General features: G+C 42.2%; 1 protein-coding gene across 2 annotated transcripts in view; it reads left to right on the plus strand.

Moving 5' to 3' along the window:
• SEMA6C (semaphorin 6C) overlaps positions 1–19,843 on the plus strand; it is a 289,590-nt gene that overhangs the window by 229,694 nt on the left and 40,053 nt on the right. For both annotated transcript variants that reach the window (XM_073609595.1, XM_073609596.1), the window contains exons 11-17: positions 2,594–2,811; positions 5,842–5,973; positions 6,053–6,208; positions 11,538–11,711; positions 11,820–11,957; positions 18,535–18,612; positions 19,654–19,706. In XM_073609595.1, the coding sequence (XP_073465696.1) occupies positions 2,594–2,811; positions 5,842–5,973; positions 6,053–6,208; positions 11,538–11,711; positions 11,820–11,957; positions 18,535–18,612; positions 19,654–19,706 (949 nt within the window). The remainder of the gene's footprint in view (positions 1–2,593; positions 2,812–5,841; positions 5,974–6,052; positions 6,209–11,537; positions 11,712–11,819; positions 11,958–18,534; positions 18,613–19,653; positions 19,707–19,843) is intronic.

Below are 19,843 nucleotides of genomic sequence, written 5' to 3' on the forward strand. Positions count from 1 at the left end.
GTCCCTTACATTGGTGATCAGTGGGAAGAATGCCCCTTACATTGGTGATCAGTGAGAAGAATGCTCCTTACATTGGTGGTCAGTGGGAAGAATGTTCCTTATATTGGGGTTCAGTAGGAAAAATGCTTCTTACATTGGGGGGTCAGTGGGAAGAATGTCTACTACATTGGTGGTCAGTAGGAAGAATGCTCCTTACATTGGTGGTCAGTGGGAAGAACATCCCTTACATTGGTGGTCAGTGAGAACAATGCTCCTTACTTTGGTGGTCAGTGGGAAGAATGCCCTCTTACATTGGAGGTCAGTGGGAAGAATGTCCCTTACATTGGTGGTCAGTGGGAGGAACGCCCCTTACATGGGTGGTCAGTGAGAAGAATGCCCCCCTTACATTTTTGGCTAGTGGGAAGAATGTCCCCTGGCTCTGCAAAGTGGCCCTGGACCTGAAAAAATGTAGACATCAGAAAATGGGAGGTCAATCAGCCACAGCTCAAGGAACCTGTAGCAACCTTTGGAAGAAGAGTTGCTAGAGTTCCATGGATCCCTAGATGAGAATGGTTGTACTATAATGTTTTTTAGTTCCTGGCTAATGTCCTATATTAGTTATGCATTTACTCTTTCGTGCAAAAAAGTGAAGTAATTTGTGCCTTAGCCAGCTGCCTGCCTTGCCTCCTCTTAGGCCGTCCTTTGATGTTCAGTAGTAATTCATTCTCAGTTTAAGCTTACCCCCTCCCAATATCGAACGATGTGTCGTAGAGCCAAGAATAGATCACTGAACTTCACGTAAAGGGCCGATGGTCTCACCTTCCCGGGCCAAAAATAACTTCCCCCATTCATCTCCTGGCGTAATGCGGTTCTGTGCAGCATTTCACGGCCTCCACCTCTCCTCTGACCTATAAACATTTTGCTTTTACAATCCATTTAGTTTCAGGTCCTCCTTATTTTTTTTTCAATTTGAGACATTTTTCTTCGGTGTCTGCCTGTCTCTTTGTATTTAGGGCACTCACTGTCCAGCTGATCTGTCTGCATGCTAGAGGAGGTGCTCTGGGCCTGTTACTGGGAAAATATTTTCTCTCTGCAATTCAATCAATGAGGACCGGGTCAGAAAAACTGCACCTGTCTCCTGAACGCAATTTTGTAATATTTTTTCTGCATGTTATATTTCTGATATAAATAAACAAAAGTGTAGCGCTAAATATACCAAACTGGGACACCATATATAAGGTGGACCAAAGGTATATAAATGAATACAAATGGTGAGTATAAGTGCTGTGACACAAAATAAAGATAATGTGGCATTCAAAACCTCATAAAAGTAAACAAAACAATAATGTGTTGTGACTATAACATAAAAAATCCAAACACTGAATCAAGAGGTATAGGCGAACTTCATAAAACATGTGTCCAATCAGATGGTTGTTGTTAATTCCTCAGTGACAAATGATGCGATGGCGCAGGTAGAGAAATGGCTGTTTAGCACATTCAAAACGGGATGGACATTCGCCTAATGGAAAGTTGTAGATAAATACTTCTTACCAGGCAAGGTGGACTCACCTGTTGTACGACAGTGGGTCAATCAGGCTTGTATTGGCCGAGAAATAAATGATCATCGGTAGTACCAAGTCTGATGCAGATGGAGCCTGTGGAGGGATCGCTCTAAATGCAGACGTCTGCTCGATCAGCAGGAATGAATCCCGGTATGGCTCTGGCTCTGGTTTGGATCTCAATAGAGGTGCTGGAAACCAGTGACAAATAAGACGTCATCACATTGGAACCATGATGCAAAAAAAGAAAAAAGGCTCCATATGGTGCAGGTCATAAAAAGAAGAAGATTTTTAATCCAGATAAAAATAAATCTAGATAAAAATGTACAACATGAAGACGCGTTTCGACCTAATGGTCTACAACTGGGGCCTGCATTAGGTCTAAATGCGTAGGGCACACTTCACGTGCTTCCCACATTACGTTTACTACTCTTTTTTTTGTGATCACATTTTATGCAGCCATCTGTAATTGATGATTGTACATTTTTATTAAGATTAAAAATCTTCTCCTTTTTTATGACCTGCGCCATATGGAGCCTTTTTTTTTTTTTTTTTTTTGCATTATAGTTCCAATGTGATAACGTCCTATTTGTCACTGGTTTCCGGCACGTCTATTGAGATCCAACCCCTATCTACCTTGAAGATTTGTTTGGTTGTGCCATACCGGGATTCATTCCTGCTGATTGAGCGGACGTTTGGATTTAGAGCGATCCCTCCACAGGCTCCATCTGCATCAGAGTTGGTACTACCCATGATAATTTGGCTCTCAGCCAAAACAAGCCTGATTGACCCACTGTCCTATGACAGGTGGGTCTACCTTGTCTGGTAAGAGGTATGGCTTTAGGATTCTTCATAGGACTATTTGGAGATGGACTACGAAAAGAAACTCAGCAAGTTAAAGCCAAACCCTAAACTTTACAAAATGCTGTGAGTTGTTAAGTCTGTTTGTCAGGGTCACAGGTTGCTTTATGACTTGATAGTGATCAAACCCTGCTCTGAACATCCAAAAAAATGTACTTGGAGTTACAGTTTTAAGGTGGCTTATTGTTGTCCAGGTGACCTTCTCTCGGGTGGCCAGAGTATGCAAAAACGACATGGGTGGCTCTCCTCGGGTCTTGGAGAAGTACTGGACCTCCTTTCTGAAAGCTCGACTGAACTGCTCTGTCCCAGGAGACTCCTTCTTCTACTTTGACGTCCTCCAGTCCATGAGCGATATCCTCACCATCAACAACCGTCCAGCAGTCATTGGAGTATTCAGCACCCAGGCTAACAGGTAAGGCGATACGAACAACTGAGGGAGAAGCCAATGCTGGCATTTGCCTAGAACACTATCACTATTGTTATCGTAGCCACTGAGGCTATGGATTTCTTCAAGGTTAGCTTAACAAAGTATATTAGAAGGATACTTTTAATTTAAAGCAGCAAAAATGTGAGATGATGTTTCATATTTCTTATAGCATGTGGAAAATTTAAGGGAAAGATAGTATCCGGTATTCAAAAGGAGCAAGCTAGGATAAAATGTTCTTGGTGCCAAATTTTCCAAACCTGGGAATTCCAAAAATGTTTGCTTCTGGTGGATGTCATTGCAAAAATGTATCAACTTTCCATTGGTGTGATACAATTACCATTAGGTTAGGTTAAGATTTAGGATTAGGATTAGGGTCTAGGTCAGCCTTTCTCAACCTTTTTAACACAGAGGAAGCCTTGAAATAGCTTTCCTGTCTCAGGGAACCCTTGTTGAAAGGTACCATATTTACAACTCGTGATATATTAGGGTGATGGGGGATGGAAAGAATACCCCTTACACTTGTGGTCATTGGGAAGAATTACCCCCTTATAGATAGCTAAAAGGATCAATGGTGTCAGCGGGAACTTACCTGAGAGGCAGAAATTGCTCATTGCTCAAAGAACCCCTAACAACCTCTGGAAGAACCCTGGAGTTCCTTGAAACTCTGGTTGAGAAACTCTGGTCCATGTTGATGTCAAGAACTATGGTTAGGAGTTGGGTTGAAGATTATGGTTAGGAGTTGGGTTGAGGTTAAGATACAATAGAGTACCTGACTCCTTTAGTTTAAAGTTTGATTATTTGACTCTTTATAACCAGGACCCAAAAGAGCTGTTCATGTTTGTGCTGAAAAGTACTGGTCAAAATGCAGCATAGTTTAGTTACCGAAGTAAAAGAATGGATTTGTAAGACATCTGTTATACATATGTCAAACACAAGACCCGGAAGCTGAATCCGGCCAGCCAGGCCTTGTCCTTTGACCCTTGCACCCAGTTTTGGAGCTGGAACATGGCAGAACTCCATTCTGCCACCTCCGGCTCTCACCCTCCATTCCCGTTCCCTGCTGTCACGTCTGAAGCCTTCTGTGTTTACAAGGGACAGCTTTGCTCTCACCTTTTGAGGGCAACCATACTGCTCATGCCGCCCTCGATGAAATTGAGTTTGACACCCCTGTGTAGCACAGTTGTTATTATTATTAATATTATTAATATCAATAATAATAATTGTGACAGCTTTTATAGGACCAGCAAACTCCCAATGTCTACGGCCACATTACAGTTCATTAAAGATTTCAAGTATATCACTTCTTAATCTAGATTCATTAACATGCAATCCTGGTTCGTTAATTATTCTAGAGTCTCAAATTGCATTATATGAGAAGCAGCCTTATCAGAACTAAATGCTAATCAGCCGAGCCTTTGCCCTCTCTCCTGCTCGCCTCCTCTTCTACCTGCTATTATCTGTACAACAATATTCCCCAATGTGCCGTGAAATTCCCTTCGAAAAACCAGACAAGTGTAGGGGGAAATTAATGGAAAGGAAACCGCCAATTATTGCCTGACAAAATATGACGGACTCAGGGAAAAAAAACTAATATTACGAGGCATTACTATTAGTGCCTTACGTAAGTCGAGCCAACCCGCAATGGCGAAGCCCAGTAGGGTCGTGAAACAGAAATTGAGTGGCTAAGAGAGTTCGGAGGAAGATTTACGACTGTCTCTGTGCCGGTAGACAAAAACGTAATAAAGAAAGGAGAAAATAAATCACAAATTATAAAAGAAAACCGCAGGTAATGGAAGGTAATATATTACCGCACTATCGGAGAAAGTATGTGCAGAAAGAAAAGACACGCTAGCTGTACAAGGAGCCACAAAAAGCCAGCTTTATCCAAGAGGCTTCTGGGACGAGGGTAAGATGTCCGCTGACAGATGTAGAACCATATGTATCGATGTTTTTACGGCAGGAAAAATGTCTTCTCATTAAATGAAGGGATCCAGTGGGATATGCTTTTTACTGCAAGAACTAAACTATGTACTGCTAGAATATGCACTTGTGTTTCAAAGAAAACAAGACAGGTACATATAAAAAGTATCTGAAAAGGAAACGGCACTATATAGCTAAATGTTTGTGGACACCCGATCATCACATCTAAATAAGCTTAATAGACATCCCATTCCAAAACCATTCCCCCTTTGTTGGTATAACCATCTCCACACTTCTAAGAAGACTTCCCTCAAGATCTTGGAGGGTGTCTGTGGGAATATATGTTCATTCATTCAAAAGAACATTTGCAAGGTCAGGTACTGATGTTGGATGAGAAAACCTGGCTTTTAACTGGCATTCCAACTTATCCTAAAGGTGTTCTGTAGGATTGAGGGCAGGCACTGATGTTAGATAAGAAGACCTGGATCACAATTGATGTTCCAACTCATCCCAAAGATGTTCAGTAAGGTTGAGGGTTAGGGTAAGGGTTAGGGCTCTGTGCAGGCCACTTGAGTTCCTTTACACCATGCTCATCAAACCATCTCCTTATGGAACTGGCTTTCTGCATGGGGACACAGTCATGCTGGAACAGAAACAGGCCTCCCCCAAACTTTTACCACAAGGTTGGACGTGACTCTGAATTCTATATAAACAGAACTCTTCAATGAAAACAGCTGAACTCAATCAATAGGAGGGGGGTCCTCATACTTTGTCCATATAGTGTATTATTAAACACTTTCTTCAATGTGACATTAAAAATTTCTTAGTAAATATCTGTTGTAAATAAAAAAAGAGGATGGGAAAACTGGTTGTATTGATAAATGTCTAATAGGGGTTTCACCTCACCTTGAAGAGTCTTCTATTTACTTCCTGTCGTAACTTAAGAACAGAAAGTGAGGTAAAATCTCTTATAAAACCTTTCCATACCCTATCCAAATTAGAGGGGAAATGTTTTGGCATTAGATCTACTCTAGTAAAACATCTTCTAGGAATTGCAATTTTGACTAAACTAAATTTCCTTCTTGTTCTCACCAGCATCACTGGCTCAGGAGTCTGTGCCTTCTACATGGACGACATCGAGAAGGTCTTCAATGGAAAGTTTAAAGAGCAAAAGACCACTGAGTCGGCTTGGACCCCGATCCCAGAAGACAAGGTTCCTGTGCCCAGGTAAAAGGTTGCTAATGTCATCACATTCAGAGCTGTGAAGGTCCATGCACAAGGCTGAGCCACTCTCTTCCTTCTCCAGGCCTGGTTGTTGTGCAGGGTTTGGCAACGCCGCATCCTATAAGGCCTCCAGTGAGTTCCCAGATGAGACCCTCTCCTTCATCAAATCCTACCCTCTCCTGGACGAGGCTGTGCCTTCTATAACAGAGACACCATGGTTTACTAAGACAACTAGCAGGTAGGTTCAAAAAATGCACGGTTCACCAAAGACTTCTCTAATGTATAGGCAGAAGTTTCAACAATGAGCAAATGGCAGCAATTAAGCGTAGAGTCCTTAGTGTCATTGTCTACATACAATTAGCAATGGGTTTGACAAAGATAAACGATTCCTGGAATACCTGGCCATGATTTTTTTTTCTACGTTTGATTAGTTGCCATAAGCAAAATGCTAATGAGCTCTAAAAATCCGGCCCCTGGGGAGCTTGTTACCATGTTTTACGTTGACAAGCAAAGCAAGATTCTTACAAATGTGTTATGAAATTTGCGTCACTGCCTTGATCTGACAGCCCTATAGGAAATGAATGTTTCATTCGCTTACACTATTCGGTTATTATGTTTTTAAACTGAAACATAATACAGTCAACCTACACAACTGAATCTTGCTTTGAAACAAAGGATCTCCCAGTCTTGCTATGCCTGTTTTTAAAGCCAAAGGGGAAGTAAAAAATAGGACTTTAGCAATTGTAGTAAACAAGTAACTGCCTTTTTAAAATAATTCTGCTCCTTTGATATTGTTCATCATATCAAGCAAGTTTTCAAATGCAAGCTCTCATGTTTTTCCTTTCTCTTGCTGTCTTTCGAAAGCTGTGATAATGCTAATCAAGGATGCTTGAGGTGCAAATTTCCTTTTGGTTCCTAATAAAGTCATTTCTAGATGAAGGCCTGTTCTGAATTGCTACTATCACCACACAGGTGGACCTTTTCTTTAGCCCGGGTTCACACCTATGCGAATTAGAGGTGCGTTTCCGCACCTCTAATTCGCATAGCAGGAGAATGTGACTGGCTCTCTATGGAGCCAGTTCACATATCTCCGGGGCAGCTGCGGTGCGCACTGCACAAAAACGCTGTGCGTCTTTGGCTGCGTTTCAGGGCCGAATTCAGGCATAGAATCGGCCCTGATTCGTCCCTGAAATGGTGAACAGGGACGCACAGCGCTCCTGTGCGATCCGCAGCCCGTTGTGGTGTGAACCCGGGCTTATAGTAAACGGTGGCTTTGTTCATTCAGGTCAAAGCAACAAGTTTGCTTAGGTTCCCTTTCCCTCCTCAGTATACTTACATTTTCTTTGCTCCCAGTGTTCAGCAGTGGGCATCATAGGAAGTGCCCAGTACTTGCTGTGTCAATTTAGACAATTCTACTCTTCCAACCTTGAGACAAAAGTTTGGTGAAGGCCCTCTTGACTGACTGAGTCCCTGTGCACAAAGCCAGCTCCATAAAGACATGGTTTGACCAGTCTGTTGTGACGGAAGGTAGGTGGCCTGCACAGCGCCATGACCTCAACCCTACTGAACATCTTTGGGATGAACTGAAACACTAAAGGCAAGCCAGATCTTTTCATACAACATCAGTACCTGATTTCATAAATGGTGGCTAACACCATGAAGACATGGTTTGATGAGTTTAGTGTGGAGGAACTTAAGTGTTCTGCAGAGAGCACCGACCTGGGGATAAACTGGAAAGCAAGCCAGGTCTTCTCATACAATATCAGTACCTGGCCTTATAAATGGTGGCCAACGCCATAAAAACCTGGTATAATGAGTTTGGTGTGGAGGAACTTGTGTGTCCTGAACACACCCATGACCTCAACACTACAGAACAGCTATGGGATGAATTGGAATGTCAAAGGCAAGCCATGTCTTTTCATACAACATCAGTACCTGCGTAGGGGAGGGGACAGGATGGTAGAGGAGACAGTCACTTGCTCTCTGAGCTAGCTGCTGATTCACACAAGCCTGCAAACCATTTGGAGAGGATTTTAACATTGTATGTTTTCTACAGCCTGGTGCACTGCAAGCACCCATAAAGTGTGAGTACCCTGATGTTTACCTACCCTTGGGGGAGCCTGTAAATCCTGCTACTTAGAGCCCAGAGGTGGTTCAGCTGCTGTTGTGGACCAAACTTAACTGTGCAGTCACACAATTGGAGGTGAGCGCAGTCACACTGGGGGGGGGGGGGGGGGGGGGGCGCAGTCACCTGGGGGGGGGGGGGGGGTTAGCAAGTCACGATTAATATTATTTGGATCATCATCACAGAGTCACTTTATGAGACATTATATATATGTATTTTTTGCTGAAATGAAGAATTTTTGATATTTTGATGTTTACTTCAATATTTTTATATTTCTTTTACTGTGCACTTGCTTGCTTATATTATATATATATATATATATATATATATATATATATATATATATATATATATATAGTTTTTTTTTTCACTGTGGACTTGCGGAAATTAAGGATTTTTGATATTTTGATGTTTGCTTTCATTTTTTTATATTTTTGCACCATTTACATTCTTTGTTTGGGAATTCAAGTTGCTCCAACATTCACTCATGCATTGCCCGTGGCAATTACTGTATTTATCGGCGTATAACACACGCCGGCGTATAACACGCAAGTTTAGGAAGGAAGTTTAAGGGAAAAAACTTTTAGGAGGGAAGTTTAAGGAAAAAAAATTACATTTTAAATGCCCATCAATGCAGCTATATCAGTGTCCATCTGCAGCCTTGCCCAGTGTCCATCTGCAGCCTTGCCCAAAATTTCAGCATGATCGGTTTTTAAATTTTAGCGCCGCCGAGATACACTGAGCTGGATATCCTGTGTATTTGGCTCCTCTCGGCTCATCTCTCAGTCCCGCCCCGTCCCGCCCCTTGGCCCAGCTCCTATGATGGACACAACACGGTTCAATGGCGGGATGTAAAGGTTAGGAGGCGGGACTGGGCGTGACTGCGAGCGGAGCCGAGCAGAGTCGAGCCTGGCCGAGTACACAGTACACTCGGGTTGGTCTATTTCGGCGGCGCTCGCTCCTCTTCCCCTCAGAGACAGCGGGGATCGGCGTATAACACACACCCATGATTTTCCCTTGATTTTAAGGGGAAAAAAGTGCGTGTTATACGCCGATAAATACGGTATATATATTTTTTTTTTAGTGATATATCACATAGCACTGCATTTGTTTATTTTTAATCAGTACCTGACCTCATAGATGGTGGCCAACTCCATAAGGACCTGAAATAATGAGTTTGGTGTGGAGGAACTTGAGTGTCCTGCACAGAGCCCCATCCTAAACCCTACTGAACACCCTTGGGATGAACTGGAAGGCAAGCCAGATCTTCTCACCCAACATCAGAACATGACCTCACAAATGTTCTTTTTGCTGAATGGGCAAAAATGTCCCCAGACACATTCCAAAATTTTGTAAAAAGCCTTTCAAAAGGAGTGGAGACAGTTATAGCTGCCGAGGGAGAGGGGGCAACTCCTTATTTGCCCATGGTTTTCAAGGGGATTTCAAACAGTCTCACATAGGTGTGGCAGTCAGGTGTCCACATTGACCATATAGTATAGTTGTTAACACATTTTACTCAGTATCACAGATCAAAATCTTACGGTATGCGGCCCCATATTTTTAATGTAGAATAGGAAAATACCTTTTTTTTCTTTTTGTTCCTTGTGGTGAGTGCTCGGTTATTGTGTTTACGTTAGAGAAAAAGCAGCAATTAACAACTGAAGTGCAGCAAGCAAGAAGGTATTGGGTATTCTTCTCTGTAGTAAATTACCCCATTCATCATTTGCTGCAGAGAACAAGATGTAGCTCATAACTAATCCTGAACTGTGATTGACAAATAGACTGTTCTGGCTTCTCCAAAGTTCTATGTACAATCTTGCCCTTTGCATGATAGATGAGGTAATTTGTATCCAAAACCCATTCATCAGAGATTCTCTTGTTTCTTAAACCTTGATAAACCTCCATCTGCTTTTTTTTCCTTTTAAAAACCATCCCTGTTCTCCGAACACATACTGTCATTTGTTACCTGTTGTTCCGCCGACTACGCCAGATTTGTCATGCCACGGTTTTCCAAATACACGAGAGGCAGCTCTTATCCTCAGTTGCCATTTAAAGGGAATACAAAGTCTTTTCAATTACTTTTGATACGCCTGTAAAAACATCTGGTCTATATAATATTATCAATGCATGTCAATGTTTTGAAAACCCCTTTATGTCCAGAAGCTTGTGGACACCTGATCATCACACCTACCTTTATGACCAAAAGTATGTTTCCAGTGAAGGGTATTATAAATGCTACAACGTGCCTAGGCACTTTAGACAGTTGTGCATTTGCGGCTTTATGGTGATGCCCTTTTCTGTTTTTTGCATGATTCTGCCCCTACGTACAAAGGCAGATCCTCAAATGAGATGGTTTGACCACTTTGGCATGGAGAAACTTGAGTATCCTGACCTCAACTCTACTGAACACCTTTGGGGTGAATTGGAACCCCAATTGCAAGCCAGGTCTTCTCATCCAACATCAGTACCTGACCTCACAAAATTCTGTTTTTGCATGATTCTGCCCCTACATACAAAGGCAGATCCTCAAATGAGATGGTTTGACCACTATGGCATGGAGAAACTTGAGTGTCCTGACCTCAACTCCACTGAACACCTTTGGAGTGAATTGAAACCAAAATTGCAAGCCAGGTCTTCTCATCCAACATCAGTACCTGACCTCACAAATGGTGGTCAGCTCTATAAAGACTTGGTTTGACCAGTTTGGTGTGGAGAATCTTGCGTGGCCTGCACAGAGCCCTGACCTCAACCCTACTGAATATCCTTGGGATGAAGTGGAACCCCAATTGCAAGCCAGGTCTTCTCATCCAACATCAGTACCTGACATTACAAATGGTGGCCAACTCCATAAAAGACATGGCTTGACCAAAGCGTTGTGGATGATGTTGATTGGCCTGCTCAGAGCCCTGACCTCAACTCAAAATTCCCACATACTCCTAAATGTTGTACAATTCCTTCTCAGAAGGGCAGAGGTTATTATAGCCCCAAAAATTGGGGCCAACTCCATATATTGGCCAGTAATGGAATGGGATGTACAACAAGTTTATGTAGGTGTGATGGTCAGATGTCCACAAAAGTTTGTAAGCATAGTATATCTTATCTCAGCAGTTGTTAAAAAGTATTACAAAAACTGGAAATTATATGCCCGCATTTGGGTAAGAGAATCCCCCTCCCATCCCCACCTTTACTTGGGATCAACTTTGTGGTTGCACAATGCCTACACACGGCCTCTTAATGCCACCTATGGTATTCATTATGCAGGAGGGCTTGTAGGTGCTCTTGTCATGAAGCCATGGTTTGTAACCCAACATTATACATCCACATCTTGTAAAAGAAGAAACTCTACCGTATTACGGTAAGAAATTACCGTAACAGACATCATTTTATTCCCAGAGGCAGATCCTTCGAAATGGTAAAAATCATACATTTTCTCCTTTTCTAGGTACAAATTGACCCAAATTGCTGCTGACACGTCGGCCGGCCCCTATGGAAATTACACGGTCTTGTTCCTTGGCTCAGAGGACGGGAAGGTGTTGAAGGTCTTGACTGGCACTACGGAGAACTCCACCGTAGAGACGGCTCTCTTAGAGGAGATTAATGTTTACAGCCAAGATAGGTGAGCTCATCCCCATGAAACGACAGGGTTCTAAGATATATTTATGCCAGAATAATGTTATCTCACAAATCTGCCACTCGCTAAAAGCCTTGTCGTTGCCTCCCGTAGGTGTGGGGTGAGGGCAGAGGATGGGAAGATATTGGGGCTGCAGGTGGACCGTGAAAACCATGCCTTGTTCGTCGCATTCTCCAGCTGCATCATTCGGGTTCCTCTAAGTCGCTGCGAAACCTATGGAACCTGTAGACGGTAAGTAATGGAGATGGGGAGAGCCTCTTTTCCTGTTTGCTTAATTTAACCATAACAAACGTTTGTATAGATACAGTATATTCTTGCCATAGGAATACTCCAAATACTGTGCCTACAAGGTAAGTAGCATGTTAGGTAGCAAAGCCCACCAGGGCCTAGCCAGTGGGTAGTTAGAAGAAGCAGTTGCCTTGGACACTTCAGAAACAGTCCTCTGGTCCTCAGCATCATCTGTATTGCCAACTTTTTATTGCTATCTGTTGGCTCTTTGGGTGGATTTACCCTCATGTCCTATGCCAGTGACACCAGTAGAAGAAAACAGAGGGAATGGGTGTCAACAGGAGAAGAATGTGCTTGACAGATTTCCTGCCTTATTTGTCCCCATCAGAGAGACATCCCATCATTTCCTATTGTTTTGACACCCTGTCATCAGGACAGGCATTGAGATTAAATTGGACCTTAGATACATATTAAAGTATTACTAAAGGGAATTTTTTAGTTTTGGATAGATTGGAGAGGGATTAGAACCGCTGTCAGGTTTTCATTGCTGTCTGTGTCCCTGTTAACGAGACTCACCCACCCTATTGGCCCTGGTGAACGTTACCAGTGAAAGCGAAAGAAAAACCCAAATTTTGAGCTGTCGCCACAACAGGAGTAATGGGGAAATCTTCCAATGGGGATATAAGTTCTGGTGACAACCAGGGATTCCCTCACTTTGGAAGGATTTCCTCTCACTTCCCATTGTGGCTATAGGACAGGAAGTGAGGGAAATCTCTCCAAAGGGCATACAAATGGTGAAGGGATTAGCACTTTTGGCACAGGTCTTCAAAAAAATGGTAGCTGTCACTGACATGGCTGGTGTACATCTCAGTGCATATAACCACAGCGGCTATGAATGATCTAGAAAATAAATCTTTCCAAAGACCAATGCTGACAGCGCTGAGAGATCTCAGAACACATGACCACCTAAAGTGTAGGTCTGTAAAAATCCTGGTGGTGACACTGCTGATGTGGAGATATACAAAAGATATCCAAGGCTGGAGAGTTTTATTAAGTGGGTGGCTTGTATTCTTATTGATTGATTGATTTTGTTTAGTCAGCCTATCTGTTTATGGAGATCTTAATGAGTACGGGTGGACAGATTTCATCACTGTATCTCATATTCTGGTTATTACTGAGTTTACCAGAATGTCAACCATGAAAGGACCGTATCATGGCTTTGTATGTTTCCTTTCTCTATTATGGTCACGAGTCTTAGGACTTAAAAAAAATATATTTAAAAGAATATTTTCTTTTTACTTTGGGTGAATAGAATATATTGCATATTAATAGTATGTTTTTCCTCCTGGTGAACAAAAAACATTGTTCAGAGAGCTCAGTAGCTTAAGGTGATATTAATACACACAAGAGAGTGAGTTATAGCAGTTACTCCTCCCTGTCTGAGGTATCAATGAGACAAAACCATCTCTGTTGTGCCATCTCTTCAGAATCAATCTATCTATCTATCTATCTATCTATCTATCTATCTATCTATCTATCTATCTATCTATCTATCTATCTATCTATCTTCAACTCTCCCCCCACCCTTTTCTTTCTCCCTCTTTATCACACTCTTTCTACTTTCTTTCTTTCTCTCTTTCTATCATTCTTTCGTTCTCTTTCTTTCGTTCTTTCTTTTTCTCTTTCTTTCTCTTTTTCTTTCTCTCTTCGTTTCTTCCTTTCTTTGTTTCTCGCTCTCTCTCTTTCGTTCTTTTTTTCTCTCTTTTTTTATTTTTCTTTCTTTCTATCTTTCTTCCATTTTTTCTTTCTTTCTCTCTTTCTATTTCTTTCTTTCTTTCTCTCTCTTTCTCTTTCTCTCTCTTTCTCTCTTTCTTTCTTTCTCTTTCTTTCTTTCTTTCTTTCTCTTTCTTTCTTTCTTTCTTTCTTTCTTTCTTTCTTTTTCTCTTTCTTTCTTTCTTTCTTTCTTTCTTTCTTTCTTTCTTTCTTTCTTTCTTTCTTTCTTTCTTTCTTTCTTTCTTTCTTTCTTTCTTTCTTTCTCTCTTTCTTTCTTTCTCTCTTTCTTTCTCTCTCTTTCTCTTTTTTTTCTTCTTTTATCTCCCTTTTCTCTCTTTTTTTTCGTTTTCTTTCTTTCTTTCTTTCTCTTTCTTTCTTTCTTTCTTTCTTTCTTTCTTTCTTTCTTTCTTTCTTTCTTTCTTTCTTTCTTTCTTTCTCTCTTTTCTCCGTTGTTTCCTGTTTTTTTCTCCCTCTACCACTCCTTATCTATCTATCTATCTATCTATCTATCTATCTATCTATCTATCTATCTATCTATTCCTGTCCTTCAACTCTCACCTTTCCTCCCCCCTTTTTCTCTCTCTCTTTCTCACACTCTCTCTGCTTTGTTTCTTTCGCTCTTTCTGACTTTCTCTATCTTTCCTTTCTTTCTTTCTTTCTTTCTTTCTTTCTTTCTTTCTTTCTTTCTTTCTTTCTTTCTTTCTTTCTTTCTTTCTTTCTTTCTTACTTTCTCTATCTTTCCTTCCTTTCTTTCTTTCTCTCTGACTTTCTCTATCTTTCCTTTCTTTCTTTCTTTCTTTCTTTCTTTCTTTCTTTCTTTCTTTCTTTCTTTCTTTCTTTCTTTTCTTTCTTGCATTTTGGGCACATTTAGGAGGGTCAAGCGCTTGGGCTTTTTCCTCATTCAAACGACCAGAGTATTAAATTATTTTGCCCACTGAAATGAAAAAAAAGGCTCAAGACACTTTTAGACACATTTACCCGTGTTTAGGCGCGTCAGGCGGTTTTTCTGCCAAATGCTTCTCTCTTGAACGCACAAGTTATGTTTTTGTGTGTGTGTGTGTGTGTGTGTGTGGACACATCGGCTAACATGGAGGGGCGTTTAGCAGCAGTTAAAAAAAAATGTCACACGCCTGTGAAACTGGCAATTTAAGCTCAAATGTGGCCTAAAATGCATACACCCCCGTTGTGGTTTGGCTCCAGAACTAGAACATATAGTCTTATCTATATCTTTGTCTGAGTATGTACTCCATAGGTGCGTGTCTTTGGCGGAATTAATGTTGTTACTTTATATTCCTTTTAATACCAACAGAAATTATTTTTTCTTAAGATCAAAAACTCATCCGGTCCCCGTTTTTCCCGCATTCCTGCTTTCAGCGGAAGCCTATTAGCCGACAGCCGTCTGTAGAGGAGACGGAGGAGCCGCCAACGACCAGCTCATATCAAAAAAAGACGATCCCTTCTCTTCAGACCACGATCTGTCCATGCGTGACATTGAGAAAACACAATACGCAATAATAACATTTGTCAGAGGGGTTGATGATAAGGAAAAAAAAAGAACGCGGTTGATTAGGTCTTTTTAACAGCATGTATACATTTCCACAATGGCCTGTGATCTATTGTTCCGTGCCAGTTTTCGGTTGAATAAACCCCCTTGTGCTGTAAAGGGAAATATAACCAGCTTGGAAATAATCTCATTAATAAAGTCACATCGTGTGGATCTCCGGAGAACAAAAGCAGCTTCAATTTCACAACGGTTCATGCGTTCGCGGCGCGAAGTGCAACAATACCAGCGTGCCCGTGGCCGCCCCCCTCTCCTTCCACCTCGCCCCAAGCGGGTCATCATACCGGCCTTCCTAACCCTACCACAAAGTCATTGGCATTAAGAGCCATGCAATAACATCTGAAGAGGTCCCAGGGGGTCTGGCGACAGAAAAGAAGGCTTTTTCTTGCCAGGCTTTGTATCAGCGTTGGGCGGGGGGGGGGGGGGGCTAACAGAGACAAAGCGCAAGAGGGGGAGCAAGCTTCTTTTTTTCTTGCTTGTGCCAGTGGCATGCTGGCGAAGGCTGCAGCTCTCTGGTACGCTGCCAAATGAATGCCTACGGGTGCAGCTGTGTACAGAAATGGAAGTAAATCACTGCGATATGAGCGGCTGATCTTAAGGGGTATGAGTGGGGGGAGGGGTACTGGAAACTTACTCTACTCCGTTCCAAGATGCCAGATTGAGACAAATATGAGCATCCCAGGAAATTCGCAAAACGGTGATAAGCAATTGACTTGGAAATGTACTCTGCATTTTTTGGGGTCTATAGCCGCAAACAAAACCTAGATCCTTGAGGTGTATTCGTAAAAAAAAAAAAAAATTCACGCATTGAAAGTGCATGTGCATTCGTTTGTTCTTTTTTAGGCTATTTCTCATGCTGATCGAATGGCTGCCATTGATTTAAAATGCAAAATGCTGCATTTGGCCACTAGATGGCCCTAAGGATCATAGGTAATTCCTGTGATACTTAAAGCCACCTAGTGGCCAAATGTGGTATTTTCCGTTTTAAATCAAGCACAGCAAATTGCCCTAATAGCATGTACTTTCACTGGGCAAATTTCTGTGCAAATGTTTTATCAATACACCCCCTTGTGTTTATTAACGTAAAATAAACCCTAACAAAATGACATTTGGCACCTTTTACTGGTTTATGAAAGATAAAAGAAAACATTCTGCAATTATAGATTTTTTTTTTCTTAGGTGGGGGGGGTCTATGGCAGCAAACAAAGTCTGTACACTTGAGGTGTATTTATTTAAAAAATCCATCTTGTGAAAGTGCACATACATCCCCTCTGTGCGAATGGGGCAAAAAACAAAAAAAGAAAAGAATGTTATTGGGCGTTTTCCTGTGCTGGTCGAATGGTTGTCATTGATTAAAAATGGAATATCCTGCATTTGGCCACTAGATGGCCCTAAGGATCATAGATTATTCCTGTAAAACTTAAAGCCATCTGGTGGCCAATTGTGGTATTTTCCATTTTACCCACTTGCCATCCATCGACATACCGGTATGCCACTTGCTGTCTGCATACACTCCAGTGATGGTTGTATGGCTTCCTGATGGTGACAACACTGGACCATACCTGTGTAATGTGTGTTAAAACTGCCAGGGAGACAGGGACAAAGCGTTGTCACTCTATACCAGAAAGTTCCTGAACAAGAACCTTCATGGCAGGATTATTTTAATGTTAAAATATTGAAAATTGCTGATGACGAAAAGGACTATTATTAAACGCCAAAGGTAGTGTCAGGACCTGGATAACCTGCTGGTGGCACCGTGGTTCCCAGGGCGGAGGGTTGGAATTCCAGTGTTCACCAGCGGGTGTCTCCCAGCAGATCCCAGGAATCAGTTTCCACCTGGAAAATAGCAAGATCAGGATAAATGGAAACAGGATCTGGCAGCAGCAAAACACTGGAGCGAGAGGCATTTAGTATGGAAGGACCTAAATACCCTCCCAGCAGCCAGCATCAGGTAGAAACTGATTACTGAGAGACACCCGCTGGTGGACACTGGACTTACAACTCTCCGCCCAGGGAGCCACAGTGCCACCAGCAGGTGATTAAAGTCTGCATGGCTTCCTGATGGTGACAACACTGGACCATACCTGTGTAATGTGTGTTAAAACTGCCAGGGAGACAGAGCATTGTCACTCTATACCAGAAAGTGCCCGAACAAGAACCTTCATGGCAGGATTATTTTAATGATAAAATATTGAAAATTGTTGATGACGAAAAGGACTATTATTAAACGCCAAAGGTAGTGTCAGGACCTGGATAACCTGCTGGTGTCACTGTGGTTCCCAGGGCGGAGGGTTGGAATTCCAGTGTTCACCAGCGGGTGTCTCCCAGCAGATCCCAGGAATCAGTTTCCACCTGGAAAATAGCAAGATCAGGATAAATGGAAACAGGATCTGGCAGCAGCAAAACACTGGAGCGAGAGGCATTTAGTATGGAAGGACCTAAATACCCTCCCAGCAGCCAGCATCAGGTAGAAACTGATTACTGAGAGACACCCGCTGGTGGACACTGGAATTACAACTCTCCGCCCAGGGAGCCACAGTGCCACCAGCAAGTGATTAAGGTCTGTATGGCTTCCTGATGGTGACAACACTGGACCATACCTGTGTAATGTGTGTTAAAACTGCCAGGGAGACAGGGACAAAGCGTTGTCACTCTATACCAGAAAGTTCCCGAACAAGAACCTTCATGGCAGGATTATTTTAATAATAAAATATTGAAAATTGTTGATGACGAAAAGGACTATTATTAAACGCCAAAGGTAGTGTCAGGACCTGGATAACCTGCTGGTGGCACCGTGGTTCCCAGGGCGGAGGGTTGGAATTCCAGTGTTCACCAGCGGGTGTCTCCCAGCAGATCCCAGGAATCAGTTTCCACCTGGAAAAGAGCAAGTTCAGGATAAATGAAAACAGCATCTGGCAGCAGCAAAACACTGGAGCGAGAGGCATTTAGTATGGAAGGACCTAAATACCCTGCCAGCAGCCAGCATCAGGTAGAAACTGATTACTGAGAGACACCCGCTGGTGGACACTGGAATTACAACCCTCTGCCCAGGAAGCCACAGTACCACCAGCAGGTGAATAAAGTCCTGACAGGTAGGCTGGAAATGATTAGAAGTTGATGCTACATTGTAATCGATATGATGCCAGGATCGATATAGCCAAGGCATACACAAATCTTATAGAATGATCTGAACGGTCATACGAGTTTCCGATATCCAACTTTCACCATCTTTGTTTCATTGCACAGGAGCTGCCTGACCTCCAGAGACCCGTACTGCGTGTGGTTGAAATCGGGGACCTGCGCCAACTTCCGGGGCGACCCAAGGTAACACAGCGCCATAATAAATACATCACTTGCCAGATTATACCGGAGCCTCCCCGGCCTCATTTATCTAACCACGATTTAGCGGTTTAATGAACGGAGTTGCTTTCCCATAAGATCTAATTATGCAATAAGCACCGAAAATGCTGAAATATGAATAATGGTTCAAAAATAATGAAGCTCTATTTCTGTGAAGCAGATGTAGTCTCCAGATTATACTATGGAGGTATTTACTTAAAGTGGAACGCCATTTTTTTTTTGAGTTTATGATAGCATGGAGAAAGGTTTAGACTTTAGACCAACCATTCTCAACCAGGGTTCCTTCAGAGGATACTAGGGGTTTCTTGAGCTGTGGCCAAAGCCCCTTGGCAGAGTCAGTGTCACTTTTTTTCTGACTACAAGGGTGGCATCTTGACCACAACTGCAAGGGGGACCTTTTTCCTACTGATCCACAAGGAACTGGTTTTAGTAGGGGTTCCCCAAGATCTGAATTTTTTTTAAGGGTTCCTCTGGAGTAAAAAAAGGTTGAGAAAGGCTAGTTTAGACCCTCTATCTGCATCAGTTCTTCCTTACTTTCCATCCTGGTGACTAAACAGGATAGAGTGGAAAGGGGGTTAGATCACCTGTCAGGTTTTTATTGCTGCTTGGCATGATTCGCCCTCTATATTTGTCCTGTTTACCAATATCATCGAGAGTAAAAGTGAAAAAGAAAATCCCAAATTTTGGGTTGTCACCAGAACAGGAATAGAGTGGAAGTCTTCCAATGTGGAGAACCAGTTCTGGTGACAACCAGGGATTCCCTCAATTTGGGGGGGATTTCCTCTTACTTCCTGTTTTGGCTATGGGGCAGGAAATTAAAGGAAATCTCTCCAATGGGGACACTGATTCTGGTGACAACCAGGGATTCCCACACTTTAGAGGGAGTTCTCCTCCTTGCTTTCATGATCAGGACCTGGTGAAAGTCTCCCACACCCAATCACTGCTAATTTACTATGCCACCTAAACCACCAATAATCCTTGAATGTCATTTTTTATGGTTTCCAGGGCCGGGGTTGAGCAGGAAGTTGAACAAACAAAACATCGGGGCAACTGTCAAGGTGAGTGAGAAGATTCTTAAAAAAAAAAAATAAAAAACACATTTAGTTGCAAAATTCAAACTAAAAGCCAATATAAAAGACATAAATAATCTGTATTCATTAATATACAGCATAATTGAATGTATTTTTCCTAATGC

Source organism: Aquarana catesbeiana, linkage group LG13 (assembly GCF_042186555.1).
Source record: "Aquarana catesbeiana isolate 2022-GZ linkage group LG13, ASM4218655v1, whole genome shotgun sequence".
In the NCBI taxonomy this organism is placed as follows: domain Eukaryota; kingdom Metazoa; phylum Chordata; class Amphibia; order Anura; family Ranidae; genus Aquarana; species Aquarana catesbeiana.